At 49.2% G+C, this 15,108-nt stretch overlaps 1 protein-coding gene across 1 annotated transcript in view; it reads left to right on the top strand.

The window, feature by feature from the left end:
- The window catches only part of FAT2 (FAT atypical cadherin 2), a gene marked incomplete at its 3' end in the record, with an annotated part of 56,686 nt that overhangs the window by 40,401 nt on the left and 1,177 nt on the right, over positions 1-15,108 (top strand). Inside the window, 10 exon segments of the mRNA XM_009872294.1 lie at positions 1,108-1,322; positions 1,944-2,081; positions 2,745-2,888; positions 3,577-3,774; positions 4,861-5,668; positions 6,419-6,564; positions 9,843-10,284; positions 12,780-12,933; positions 14,675-14,956; positions 14,958-15,100. Coding sequence (XP_009870596.1) covers positions 1,108-1,322; positions 1,944-2,081; positions 2,745-2,888; positions 3,577-3,774; positions 4,861-5,668; positions 6,419-6,564; positions 9,843-10,284; positions 12,780-12,933; positions 14,675-14,956; positions 14,958-15,100 — 2,670 coding nt within the window.

Raw genomic sequence — 15,108 nt, 5'->3', positions numbered from 1 at the left:
GATCCAAATCTCACTGAAGTGAATGGACAGATTCCTGCTATATGTCTGGGACCTGAGATCAGTCCATGAGAAGGAGAAATACACAGAGAACAGGACAGGGACTTTTTTCTACTTCAAAATGCAGGAAAAGGTAGTTTCATTTTAAAAGTCTCTCCATCCTGATCCCACAAGGAACCTGCAGCCCCAGGTAACAGGCAGCTTTATTAGGTAGCACTCAATGAACGTGGATAACACCGGTGTGTTAACCATGAGCAGGTGTTGAGCCAGGTTTACTAGCCAAATAAAGCACTCCTCTGTTTGCACAGTGATCTGATAAGAGCTGTTATCAGAAGGCCAATGTTAACTCCCTTGGCTTCGTAATCAATGGCCTTCTGCCCCTGGCTGCAACATCCTCATCCATGGTGCCTTCCTCAGCTTCTCTGTCTGCAAGGGTCTTGCTTTTTTCTACGCCAATCTTCATATTAGTCTCTACATCTTAAAAGACATGGAACACTGTCACTTCCAGAGAATAATTCTCTGACAGCTTCAGAGCTTGACCCAGGAAAGCACTGAAGTACACAGGCACATTCTCTCCCCCTTCCTTGTTTGTTTATTTTTCCCTTGCTTTCACTTTATGTCTTCAATTCACATTCCTTACTAATTTTTTTGAGATTTACAGCCTCCTTCTTTCTATGTGGCATCCCAAGTGTCACAAGATACAGCAGCTTGCCCCACACCTTTTTCTGCTGTACAAGCCTGCATCTACCTCTCATACTTTTTTATCGTGCCTATGACACAGTTCAGTGATGTTCTACTTCTGTCTTGGCCACAGCTTTCAATAGCACTGTGGGACTCTCATCCTGTTTTGTCCCAGATCTCCTCCAGTCAAGATTCCTAGACACCTTCCAGAGGCAGGTTACAGCAGAATCAGTTCAATTATAGTTTGTTTTATGTGATGCCAATGACCTTCAATATCCTGATGTAACCAGAGAAGGTCAAAGTCAAGTCAACAGCACCTTTTCAGCTGGCAGTTTAGCAATCTTCAGTGTATCTCCAATATTCCAAGAAACCTCACATGCCATTCATTCAAAGTACTTTCTCTACTTTTCTATCCTTCTGCCAATGCAGGTGCCTTATACATAAATGGGAGCTTGGACTTTGAAGCAAGTCATGAGTATTACTTATCCATTGAGGGCACAAGGAAGGGCTCGGCTTCTCTCAGTGATGTGACCATGGTGGTGATCAACATAACTGACATCAACGACCATGCACCAGAGTTCACCCAAGATCCCTACTTTGCTGATATCAGGGAGGATGCTGCAGTTGGAGAAATCATCCTAACGGTATGATCGTGAAGCAGGCCAGCTGTCTTTACCTATTCTTTTACTTGTGCTATGAATCATTTACTCTTCTTTTGCACTTTACACTTCCCTGGATACAGCCACCTCAGTTGGTTTGTGACATTCATGCATGACTCTACAAAAGGATGATTGCCAGAATTCCTGACACAGAGAGAACACTTTGCCTTGTAAGACATCTTTAAGGGAAATTTTGATATACCCAAGAGTGAGTTCAGGAGCTTTGAGGACCTCCCAAGAAAGCTAAAATGCCTGCAGAAGGCCAATATCTTTGTGGCTTAGGGAAGGCAGAAGCTTCCCTGGGCAGAATAGCAGAGCCCAAAGTATTTCCACATGGACTTCCCTGCCCAGCCTACTACCATCACAGGGGTTGTAAAATCAGGAAAGGAAAAAAGCAGAAAACAACTGTCGTAGCTGTGCTGAATTTTACCTTGATAAAAAAAAAATAATGACACTTCCGTAAACCACCTTCCTACCTCCTGCTCATCTGAGACAAGCTCAGCCCTGTACCCTTAAATGACAGAGAGGTCCTTCCCCCATTCCTTCATGGCAAGGCCTTTTTGAGCTGGGAGGACTAGTTTGTGGGTTTTTTTTTTCTCTTAACAGGTATCAGCTGATGACTTGGATGGAGCAATGAACAATCAGATCACATATTCAATCGTGGAAGGGAACCCTCTGGGACACTTCGCCATTCAACCCAAAAGCGGGCAGATCAGCATCGCCAAGCATCTGGACAGGGAGGAGGTGAGTTCAAAAAAACGGGAACAGGAAGGCTAAAGAAGATGTGCCCCAAAAGGCTGAGGGAGCACAGTGTGTTCACAGTTACCTCCTCTTTTCTGAATGATCTACTCCTAATACTGTAAGCAAAAGGCAAGCCTTTCGTTCATTCGTTTTCTAGGCTTACAGATCGTGCTCTAGGAAGGCTGGGCTTTAGGGAAGGGAATATAGCTTCAGTAGTGACAACTCTGGGCTTTGGTCTCCTCCACTGGTGCTTCAAGCTGGCAGGGTGGGAGTCAGCCCCAAACTGGAAACCAACATGGTTGGTGTCTGCTTCTCCGCATGGGAGCGTTACAGAAAACAGTTTGGGGGAGGAGGTGGAAAGTCATCCGGACCATCATTCATAGAACAGTAGCTGCTCAAGCCACTACTGACAAATATTTTCCCAGCTTAGTCTCATCCATCTTTGGCAAGTTGTTTCCCTTCTCTGCAGCTATGGTAAGGCTGATTTTCTTCAGCAATGTGCTTTGAGATTTATGGAGAGAGAGCCTCAGCCAAGGGCAGAGTTAATGTTATGGTGCAATGCACAGCCTCAAGCGTTTCAACAAGCTGCAGCAGAGTAAACTGTCAACATGAAAAAGGCACAATTCCTCCATTTCTCCAAGTAATCACACACTACATATCTTCCAGATTCCCAGTTATTCCCTGACAGTTCGAGCCACGGACAACGGCCACCCTGCCCAGTTCAGCGACTCTGCTGTGCGTGTCCATGTGTCTGATGTCAATGACAACCCTCCTCGGTTCTTCCAGCTCAACTACAGCGTGGTGGTGCAGGTAAGCCACGAGGTGGTTTGTTCTCCCAGTCTGTCTCAGTACTAAGGGTCTCGTCCATGGGCTGCTGATGGTGCAGAGAGGCGGACCAGTGGCGAAGCACATGCTCTCTTTCTTTGTGTTTGTTGTCACAAAAAAAACAGTAGCATCTGCAGGGGCAGATATTCTGTCAACACCATTTTCTCTTTCCAATAGCTTCAGGCAGCTTGTGTTTTTTCAGCACAGGGAGCGCAGAGCTTTTCACACTTTCCAAGTCTGACCTATAGCCCTTTCTCCCTTGCAGTAGACCATGTCTACATCACAATATAAAGACCAGGCCCCAAGCATCATCACACCTGCCAGATGCAGCTCAGTTGTCGCTTAGGCTCAAACCCCTTGTATGTACTCAGAACAAAACAGGGACAAAATGCGTTTTCATCTTCTCTTGTGCTGGTATGACTCAAAGGGAAAGCAAGGACATTAGCTTAGCTGTTGACACTTAGCTGCCACATATGTAACATCATGAAAGGGAGTCTCTTGCCACCACTGCGTCTTTGCCATTGCTGCACAGAGTCCCAGTGTAGTAGAGATGCACATGGAGTGTGGGATTTGTTTCTCTGTTCCTCATCCAGCAGCTCTCAGAGCACTGTGGGTTCCCCTGGGCCTTTTCTCTTTGCTTGCCTTTCTCCACTAACATCATTCCCCATTTCAGGAGAATGCTCCCGTGGGTACAAGCGTCCTGGAGCTGATTATGAGCGACAGAGACTCCTCAGAAAATGGACCACCATATTCCTTCCAGATCACCCAGGGCAATGATGGGAAAGCTTTTGAGGTCACCCAAAATGGTCTGCTGGTGACATCATCCGTCCTGAACCGAAGAATGAAAGAACAGTACCTATTGCAAGTCCAGGTACAGCCTGCCTTACTGTCCTGGTATCTGAATTCCCCAGCCAGATTAAGCAGCAACAAAATGAGATTAGGGTGGCACAGCTGGATGGCAACTTCTCTGGTTTTGGAGAAAACCTACCCAGGCACAAACCGTGCAGCTTGGACTCGGCTGTGGAGCTCATTTCTCCACACAGTCTACCCATAAGAAGCAGAGGTCCAGCTTCGGCATTAATAAAATCAGAAAATATGATCATGAGAAATACTGTGTCAGCAGTTTCCCTAGACGGATCTTTTTCCAGCATCATTCTAGCGACTTCCAGTTTAAAGCAAGACCTGGAACTGGTCCGACAAACTCTCTCCAACTATCCTTGTCGTTTAAGAAGTAGTTTAAGCTCCTCTTCCAAGAGGATTTCTATTATTGCAGAGTGAATTAATTAATATCCAATATTGTCAGTAAGGATAGTCCATTACAAGCAAAAAAATAACATTAAATACTTCTTCAGTAGCAGTAGTTGCTATAAAAGCTAGGTACTATTACATTATAAACCTCAACCACTAACTGCCTCAGATTAGGGAGAGATTTATGCTACTATCTGATTATTCGGATTTTTCTATTTTGAGGTTCCTTGACTCATGCTAGACAGACATTGTCAGAGGCAGGACACAGGCATAAATAGTCCGGAAGGTGAGCAAACATCTTGACACGCGTAACTGCCTTATACCTTTGTACACTCGGTTACGCTTGGAACCCCAAAGACTGGCAATATTTCCTGAGGATTAATCATCTTTAGAGATCAGAGCCACTCAGGTGTGCCTCAGCTGCTGATAAGCTCACAGGGTAACGAGCACGACCCCTCTGTTAACAGAAGGTCTCAATCCGTCTCCAAGCTGGAAGGCGGGCTGCCATTTCCCTGGGGCCACCTCCAGGCAGAGGTCCAACACTGCTGCCCATTTTTTCCCATTTCTTCTTCATCGCCAACCCACTGCCTGACAGTTGCTATCTACTGCTACCTGCAAGGCACCCTCCTTCACAAGACTTCATCAGCTGACCAGTCAGGTGAGGTGACAGTAAGACTGCACTAATGGATCCTTCTCCTTCCCTTGCCAGGTCTCTGACAGCGGCATCCCTCCCCTGTCCTCATCCGCGTTTATAAATATCCAAGTGACTGAGCAGAGCCAATATGCTCCCTCAGCCCTTCCCCTGGAAATCTTCATCACCACCAATGAGGAAGCCTTCCGAGGCGGCGTTCTGGGCAAGATCCATGCCACAGACCGAGACCCCCATGACACGTTGGTGTATACTTTGGTGGCAGAAGTGCCCCAGGAGGGGCTCTTCTCCGTTGGGGCTGCAGATGGGAAGATCATTGCTGGGGACAAGCTTCCCCATGGCCACTATCTTCTGAACGTGACAGTCAGCGATGGTACATTCACAGCCACCACCAGCGTCAACGTCCACGTGTGGTGCTTCACGCAGGAGGCCTTGGACAAGGCAGTGGTGCTACATTTCCGCCACCTCTCCCCTGAGGAGTTTGTGGGGGATCACTGGCGCAACTTGCAGAGATTTCTGGGAAATGTCCTTGTCACCCGCCGCCAAAACATCCACATGGCCAGCTTACAGCCTGCAGCTACCTCCGACGGAGTGGACCTGCTCTTGGCTGTTGGAGAGCCACACGGCTCCTTGTATGAGCCCCGGGTCCTCGCAAATAAGATCACCGTGTCAGCTGGGGAGATGGACCAACTTGTCGGTCTCCGGATGAAGAAGGCAATTCATGTGCCATGTCACGGGGCAGACTGCGCCCACCGCGTCTGCAAGGAAACCATCCAGCTGGATCCAGGCATGATGTCAACGTACAGCACTGCCCGACTCAGCGTCCTCACCCCACGGCACAGCTTGGAGCAGATCTGTTCTTGCAATGGTGAGCAATCCTTCCTGGTAGTGTCCCACCCTATAATCCCAGGCATATTAGTTTTTTCCTTCAGTACACTGTAAAGCACCTGGACTTTCCATGGAGCTGGGTTGCCCAATAACTGACAACTGCCTGCAATTTCAAAGCCAAATCTAGACTCTGAGCTTGAAAGTTTCACACAGTCTGTTTTCTTAATTAATCTCCTGTAGCATTTAATACCAGCAACATCTGTCTCTTTCATTGGGAAAGGTCACCCATACCTAGCAGGTAATGAAGCTCAGTGATCAGAATTTTGATCTCTGAGTTCCTGTGTTGATCCTAGACTCAGCAAAGAACAGAATAACTGATAAAATTGAGGAAAGCCAGATAAAGTATATTTGTTACGCTCACTTTAGCTTACTTCAAGAAATGGAGGGAGAGGGGAGAGAGGTTAGCATCACTTGGTGGGAATGATAGGGAGATACCATACAATAATATGAAGATTTATTAAGGCTATTCAAGGGTGTTGTAGACCATGCTGAGGGCACCTTGGAGGTGCTATAGTACAGAAATAGCCAGGCTGCTATTGCAGGGCTGTTTTAAAGTTGAGAACATACAAGAAATACTGGGAACTCCACATTGGCGCTGTACATGGGTTGCTGTGGATGGGACTGCTCCTGGACACTTATGATGTCAGGCTGGGAAAAGAGTCAAGGGTTGATACTGTTCATAGGCTCAAAGTGTGACAAAGATGAGACCTTTCACTCATTTTGCTTCCAGGAACAGCTGTGAGGTTTGGTGGCCACAGCTACATTTGGTACCAGCACTCACAGGTTGGTTCCTGGCACATGCACTTTCGCCTGAAGACCCACCAGCTGCACGCCATCGTGTTCTACGCCAACGGGACTGACCATGCCACTTTGGAGGTGTGTATTGCTGTGCACTGAGATGTCTTTTCAGTGTAAAAACCCAAAAAACAAAAACCCCTAAACAAACAAAAAAACCCATAAATCTTAACTCCTTTGGGGAAGGGAATCACAGAAAGATACCATAATACATACCCTTAGTAATTCAACTAGTTAAAATATAAATCTTGGGAAGACAAGTGAGAGCCAAGCACAGTTTGGCAATTGCTGCAACCACAACTAATGAATCATTTTCTACATCTGTGAACACACACGCTAGTTTCTGATGTGAAGGCAGCATAAACCCAAACCATAGATCTACCTCACCACCTTTCCTTATGGCTTGCTTCTCCATCCATCTCTTATATCACACCTCTCAGGGCAAAGAATTTACCAGGTGGAATTTTCCCCAGAGCAGCCTGCTTCTGCTGTAGCAATGGGCCCTCCAGACCTCAGGAGTGGAGTCAGACTCCTACTGAACACACAAACCATTGCCATACCACAGCTGGCTCAGCCCCGTGCAACGGAGGCAACCACACTGGTCTAAAGGGCAGAGATGAGGAGGGCACAGCTGAGCTCTGCAATTGGGAATATCACCAGCCTCTACCTGCACCAGAGCATATGCCAGTCAGGTGATGCATCTAATCAAAGGAAAGTAATGGACAGAACAGACAAAACAGAAGTCTTAAATGCTATTTCTCAACCCCCTGCTCTTTTCATCCACTTTCTTCAGGTGGTTTCATTCTTTAAGACACCTGCAGAGCCAGGCACATTTTGGTCTAATTGCTGTCTCACCTGGCTGCACACTGAATCGAGCCAGCATTCAAAGATCATCTCTCTCTTCCACTTTGGAGCAGCGGGAGAGCAGCAGATGACTAAAGAATAAGTTTTTTGTATATTCCTCATCAATTAAAATTGGATTAACAGGAGACCAAGATCACAGGACATACTTATCAGCTTACAGAGATTTGTTCCCAAGACTAATCACATTGAGATCTACACACTGTAACCTACCTGGAAGTGTTCATCCTGTCCCCGAATTCCCTCATCCCTTGTCATGGTTTCACAACCCTGTCTTCCTATTTTGAAATACTTTTCTTTCCGCTGTTATAAAAGACTCACACAGGCAGAGAGCTGCACAGCAGCCAACACCCAGAGACCTGCCCAAACCTCGTATTGCAAGCTCCTGCTGCCACAGCCATCATTCCTTAAGCACAAGAGCAGAGAAACCTCATCCATATGTCCCGTCTTCATCTCCAAGCATGACTTTAAGCCGCTTGGTAAAGGGCTGATGAGAAAAAATTTACTTCTTGAGAAGGCCATCTACCTTTGTGCCCCATCTCTGGGAAGGAGACTCGCCAAACAGTTCATCAGGAGTCCAACACTCCGAATGGTGCTCAGAAAGGATGAGGTGGTAGAAAGCTCTACGGAGACAGCTCTAACACACAGGGAGAAAAGATTGATTATTCATGGAGCTCAGTGTACCCATGATCTCCCGAACTTGAATGTCTCCACAGGCTTTTCTATAGGAAAAGCTTCCATCATAAAAGTTGCCTATGAATTACTCCTTCCCTGACTCTACTTTATTAACAGTATCTTAAGGATCAAATCTTTTCTAGACCATCCAGCCTGAAAAAAACTGAAGGAATTTCTCAAGATTTTAAGCTTTGTAGACTGCAGTACTCTAGGTACGAGCCAAAGCTTTGGCAAAACTATAACCGACAGTTTGTAGATTTGGTGAAGAGGATGAGCTCTCCCTAGGGTATGCATATCATCACTCTTCCAATCACTAAACTCTTCTGATGTTCCAAAATAGGTTGCAGCAAGAGGATGGCAAACCAGGCAAGCTGGGTGAGACTTGGCAGCCTGTCAGTTCTTGCTCCAGGGAATCGAGTTCTCAGCTGTCTCCCAGCCCCAGAAATTGATAAGCCCAATCTACAGACCCATCTGAAGTGAAATCATGTTCCTCCAGATAAAGCAAAATGACAAAGTTCTCTGGTGCACTTGCCAATTGTGCAAAGAGATTTACACACATTGCCCTGAGGCCCTTCCGTAGCATATGCCAGCTGTATCTAGTTCTTCCTTCCTTCAGCAGTTGCTCTCTCCTCCTACTGGAAATTAAGTTTCTTCAAGAATTAACTGTAGTCCTGGTCTGCTTTCACCCCTCCAGAATAGCCCCACTGTATCATCTGTAGGTTCCTCTAGAGTTCAGTGTAGCCCATAATCACGTCTCTTCTAGCCTCTTCCAAGTGTCACCACTCCTGCCTCTAATGCCCCCCATAGAGATCTCTTTTGCCTGAGACGAATTGCTTGATATTACTTAGCAAGCTCTGCAGGTTGTCCATGGACATTTTGTTCCATCTCTTTTCTCCTTTTCCATAGGCTCTTGGCTTCTACGCGGGAGAAGTTTTATCAATAAAGCACTGGGGAGATAAAGATGACTTCACTCAAAAAATACAGCTAACCTTTATTTTCTTCATACAAATTTTAAAGATGGATCTTGGGCCACAAATAGGAATTTCTGACATCTCAGTTTAATGCCCCGGTGTGGTTCACTTTTGGCAGCTCTTCTCTCCCTCTCCTCTGCTGGAGATCAAGAATTGGATTGTAATACCTTTGGCCTGGCCTTCCAGCATACTGGTTAGAAGCTGGGTACAACAGTAATTCCTTTCTCTGCCTCCCAACTCCTCCTCACCTCCTCCAGAGAAACCTGCAAGTGCTCTTCCTTGGTGAGGTCCTTTCAGCATCCTCACCCATGCCAAAGGAACAACTGCCCCAGCACCTTCCCCACCACTAACGAGACAGCAAGAACAGAATAAGGGCCACGTGGCCGAGAGCAAGGGTCCATCTGTGACTGGTGATGGAGTTAACAGATAGTCTGAATACCAGCACTCCAATTAGGGCCAGGAAGGGGAGTGAAGGAGTGAACAGCTGCAGGAGCATGGCTCTGCACCTTGTTACATGGAAAGATGAGCTTCCCTCCCTGCACACCGGTCAAAGATTGCAGGGAAGGACCACAGGTGAAATTGTACCGGAGAGATGAAGGTGTTCTGTAAAATAAAGGAGGTTGCAGTCACTTAAACAAGATTTGATTGATCCATGCATAGCTCACTATGGGTGAAAGGGGCTGCATTTGCTTAGCTGGTAATTCTTGGAGTTCGAAAGTTGGGATTCATCTCAACTCTCAATGCTTAGGCAGGGAGAGAGGGGAAAAAGCAGCAAGAGAAGGGCTGAAAGCCTCCACGAACAGCAGCCACCTGTACCACAGCTAACCGTGATCTCTGGGATGTGTTTTGCAGATGGTTAATGGAGTGCCTCATCTTGGGTACAGCTGCCGGGGGAACCACACCGGGAACCTCTCATCCTCACGTTTTGTGAGTGACGGCGAGTGGCACTCAGTCTTCCTGGAGGTGAAGAATACGTCTGTCCGCCTGCTCGTCGATGGCCTGGGAAATGCTTCTCTTCAGCTGCCAGGGACCTGTAGTGTCTCCTGGGGCAGACGAGACCTGTTCTTTGGGGGCCTCCGGCAGTCGCTCCAGTCCCAGAGAGTCATGTGGGGGTTCAGAGGCTGCCTGGATGTGGTTGCGATCAACGGTAGAGAAGTGGTTCTCCTGCCTGGGAAAGGGCAATCAAAGGAAGTCGTGGAGGAGGTTGGGATAAAACAGTGTTGTTCCCCAACCGGTGCCTGCAGCAGCAACCCATGCCTCAACAATGGGATGTGCTCCGAAACTCACGGAGGAGGTAAGTGAACATCCCACACAGAGCAATAGGAGAGCAATAAGCAGAAAGGGGAGGGAGAGATGCTGCTTCTCCATTCATCCCTATACAACGAGCTACTCCAGAGGAGAATTAGAGGTCCCCAGTCCCAGGGGACCTCAAGTGATAGCTGACTCAGAGCAGCAGCTGTGGGATATGAGATCATCATCCTGGCTTTCACCAGCAGACCATGGCCCGGAGGGCAGAAAGGTGTTTCTAAGGAGTGTGCATAACCCAGGAGAGCGCAGCTGCCAAGAACTCCAATGCAAATAGAAATTCCACCCACCTCTCCGAGTCCCCTTTGCTTAAGGAACCATTAGGGAGGCTGGAATCAGGCAAGATGGGCTCATGCAGTGATGGTATCTGGGCAGAAACAAGCCAAGATCTTGGTGCCCTCCCACTGCAGTCAGTTACTCCCCAGAACTATGGGAAGGGATTTGGGAAAACCGTAAGCTCAAATCCAAGAGTCACAGGCTAATACAAGGCACATATGCTCAACTGTTTTGAATGCTGTTTGATAGCAGACTGTGCCCAAGACAGTCACACCACTGAATCACAGGGTCAGGGCTAGTTTGCAGTGGCCTCAGGGGGACAAACCACTCACAGTGCTGTCCACCCTTGTGTCTCTGCCCTATGCCCATGTCTTTGCTCCCAGCACAGCAGGGCTGTGCCTCATAACGCCCCCTCTATCAAGATAGATGCTGTCCATGCTCTGGCCCTTCCTTGGGGCACACGGGTGCTTTCCAGGCTGCTGTGTGAGGCAGAAGCTCCTCCTGCAGCTCTGTGCTGTTTGGGGCCATTGCCAAAGCCCACACCCTGCCCAGCAAGCAAGAGAGGATGGAGGAGGGAGCACTCCTCCTCCTGCCCTGCCTGCAGCCTCTGGGAACAAGATTCCCAGCCCTGCCGACTCAGCAGCTGCCTCGTTCAGGTGAACTTGTTTGACACGAGGTGCATCTGTACTGAACAGTTATCCTGGCCAGCACTCACCCCTCAGCCTTACCCCCAAGACCCTCCACACAGAAAATCCCTCTGGCTGAGCTGGAGTAGGCACAAAACCTACAAAGTGAAAACTCATCTCTGCTTTAAGGCAAGGCATCACCTGCTTACTTTGCAGAAGGCATGCAATGGGAGCAGGGAGGAGGAAAATCCCTTCCTCACTAATAATCAAATGACCACCCAGTGCTCTTCCCACGGTTTCCTTCCAAGGTGACCAACTTCTCCCGCAAATGGCCCAGCTGCCCAGGGAAGAGCCTGTGGAACACAGCCCCAGGCAGAAACACACACGACACTGCTGGAGGGGGGAGAGGCTGCCCAAGGGACATTAAGTTTGTTGGGTTATCCTGGGTGCTTGGCTTCCTTGAGTACTGTGAGCTCAGTCCTGGAGACCAGGGGTGTGCAGCGTGAGTTTGCACAAAGCTCTGCCCAGGGATCTCAGGCATGGGATTACATGCACAGGCAAAGACACGTCTGTGCAAGTGAGCCCAGGTAAGCCACGTGGCCGTGGGAGAACGCATCTGGGTGGAAAGAGTCAAAGCCAGACCAGCCACCACATCAACCACAGTGCTCAGGACAGCAGGTGCCAACAGATGTGAGCCCCCACGTCAAGGAACACATGTGTTTGGGGACACAGAGCCCTACAGGCAATGTCCAGCACCTGCCACGCGAGTGTTGGCATGTCCCTGCTGCAGAATCACTAACACGCATGTGGAAACAGGTCTACATTCACTCACCCTGCACTCTGGAGCAGGGGTGTTCAGCTTGTGAATGAGTAGCAACGACTTTTCAAGTGTGCTGCAAGGTGGAGGCTCTGAACTTCCCACACGGCACCACCAGCCAAGTGACTAGCAGGAGCTCAGCACAGCCAGGGACATTCCCATGCTTAGGACTACACCAAATAGCAGACAAAAACACAAACAGCAGCAGCCCCCTCCAAAGTCCCCAGCTATGCCGGGTTTCTCTCTGGCTGTGAGCAGACACCTCCTGTAGGCAAGAGAAACCTGACGTGTTGGGACAGGCACTTCATACCACAAGAACTGGCAGGACCAAAAACTTCAGAGAACAATAAGGTACAGAGGATCGCATTTAGCAGAGTCAGAAACTGTGAATCAGTCAGGCAGGCTCCCCTTCCTTTAACATGAATTTGTCTCTCAGCTTCTCTGAGCAATAAAGCTGTGCCCTGAATGCATTCCTGGCAGGAGAGGGTCTGTGTCAGGAAGGAACAGGCTTGACCTGTTGCTTAAATAACTCTCCAGTGTCATGGCAGTGCTCCACAGTGGCCATCCAGCCTCCAGCAAGTGCTCCAGGTCCTATAATGTCCCCACCAGCCCTCTATAGATTGCTTGGGAGCTCCACGGCACCTGCAAGGTGGACAGATTGAGCCCACTGTGGGTGCCATCAGCACCAGGCACTGCTCCTCCCTGTTCTTGCTAGTTCTTCCATATGGACATGGCTTCTGTATTGCTCGTTCTCACTCTCTCCAGGTTACACCTGCATCTGCCCCGGGCTGTTCTCTGGTGAACACTGTGAGCTTGGGGACAGTCCCTGTGAGTCCAAGCCCTGCCTGCATGGAGGAACCTGCACTCTCTCTGCCACCGGCTACTCCTGCCACTGCCCTGACTGGTACCTGGGAGAAAGGTAAGCTCTGGGGAGGCTTTGGGACAAGTGATCTCCCATGGTGGGCTGAAAACATGATCCCTTCCAATGAGCACTGCACATTTCTGGAGCTCACCAGATCCAGACACTCTAGGCTTGGTTGCAGGTTGCATGTACCTGAGCAGTTCAGCAGAGAAGTGTCTAAAGGCAGAGCTGAGCAGACCAGGACATCAATATCTCTGCCATCGTATGGTCATTGCCACTCTGTGCCCATCTCCTCTAAGCAGGAGGGAAAAAAAGAAAAATCTCCTCTCCTCCCAGGTGCCTTGAACGCCTGTAGATGCTGTGCTTGGTGCAGTTCAAAGCTGGCTAGCACAGCTATGAGCCTCCCTCACCTTCAGCAGCTGGCACATGCACCTGCCAAGTGCTAAAGAGGCTGTTTCTGCCCAGGACCAGCTCTGCAGGGCTCATCCAAAGGGAATTTCTGCCCCAGGTCACAGCGTCAATTCATCCAATTCAAAGCTCTGCTCAGGACAGTGGGCTATGCTGAAAAGTGTGTGCAGGGTGCTGTTTGCCCTCTCCTGTCAATAGCCTACGCATCCCTGTTATCACTGGGTGTCAGAGCGTGTGGCTTCGGCCCTGATCCCCATGGCTCATATCACTTTGAAGTTCTCACAGTCACTGTTACAGCTTGGATACCTTTCCCATATATGAAATGTCAAATATTTTGCCAAATATCTGCAGCTAGAGAATTAACCCAGGCCCTGAGGCTGCTCTGCTGCTCAGCGCTACCTGCCACAGCCACACACATCCCCCAACCCTCTGTCCTGCCTGAGAAGAGATGCCCAGCACAGGCTCAAACAGCATCGTGTCCAGTTCATCCTTCTGCCTTAGCCATCCAGCCAGGACAAACGCTCGTCCTTTGAATCAACTCACAGGCAAACATTATCCATGCAACTCTCAGAATATAGGTAGGTAGCTGAGCATTAGGTGGCAGTGTAGTACCCAAAATCACCAGTTCTCCAGCCAAAGCCTGCATGTTGCACCTAGCTGCTCACACACCCTGAAACACTGAATAAGAAACAACAGGAGCCCAATTTTCACTGAGTTTGTTTGGTGACAAGAAAAGTGGGGAAAAAAAATAAGGACTGAAGGAAAGCTAAGAAAGTATTGCACATTCCCCCTAGAATGGGGAGATCATTACTGTTGGAAGGAAAGGTCCCCTGTAGTCTTGGGGAATGTGAAAGATGTGTGGGGTGGAGCGGGGCAGAGTCAGAAATTCAGTCTCAGTTCTGCAGAGGCTCCTTAAAAATGCCAAAAAATCCCCTCCAGCAAGGATGCCCATCCACCACTTCTCAGGCTTGACGTTCCCCAAATGTTTGCTGCAGCCCACAGACATCCACAAATCACCCTGAGACCCCACAAAGCCTGGAGGACATACGAGACTTCATAAGAAGTTAACACCTCTCAGAGCAACCCCAGACTCCCTATTTTAACAGGATGGGAGCATCTCTCTCTGCAGCGTTAGCCCTGGAAACTCCAAATACTCTTCTGAGGCAGGAAGACCCCGGTTTAATTGGTTGCATATGACTGAAAACAGGACCCTCCTTTAAAAGCATCAGCTTGTAGTCAAGGGTCACGGCCCTCTTAGAAGAGAGGCAGGGAGAGCAGACCAGGATGGAGCATCCTTGGCTGGCATAAGTCAGAGCCCTGAGTACAATGACGGAGCTTTAGCAGCATTCCCAGCCTGACAGTGGTTGTCTCCATTCTTTTACCCCACTAGGTGTGAGAAGCTGGCCGAGGAGTGCCAAGACAACCCATGCCGAAACGCCGGGCGCTGCGTGAGCAACCAGGGCTCGGTCCGCTGCATCTGCCCATCGGATTACCAAGGGCGCTACTGCACGCAGCCCATCATCACCCCTGCCATCGTGCCCACGCAGTGGGCGCTGGGCCCCGAGGAGATCGCCGAGATCATCGCCGGCGTGCTGGGGGTGGCCATCCTGGCTGTGGCCTTTGTGCTCATCCGCAAGCGCTACCGCCACCGGGCCAAGACACACAAGCCTGCGGCCCGACCTGCTCTCCAAGAGTGAGTTCTCCAAGAGCGTGGGTGTGGGCACCCAAGCCGTGCCACCCATCGAGCTCAACATCCTCAGCGACACGGCACACAACAACCTGGATCGGGCCACGCCGGAGCAGCGCAAACCTGCCAGCACTCCT

Source organism: Apaloderma vittatum, unplaced genomic scaffold (genome assembly GCF_000703405.1).
Source record: "Apaloderma vittatum isolate BGI_N311 unplaced genomic scaffold, ASM70340v1 scaffold30666, whole genome shotgun sequence".
Classification (NCBI taxonomy): domain Eukaryota; kingdom Metazoa; phylum Chordata; class Aves; order Trogoniformes; family Trogonidae; genus Apaloderma; species Apaloderma vittatum.
The sequence above is the reverse complement of the archived record's forward strand: the minus strand, read 5'-3'. Positions and strand labels throughout refer to the sequence as shown.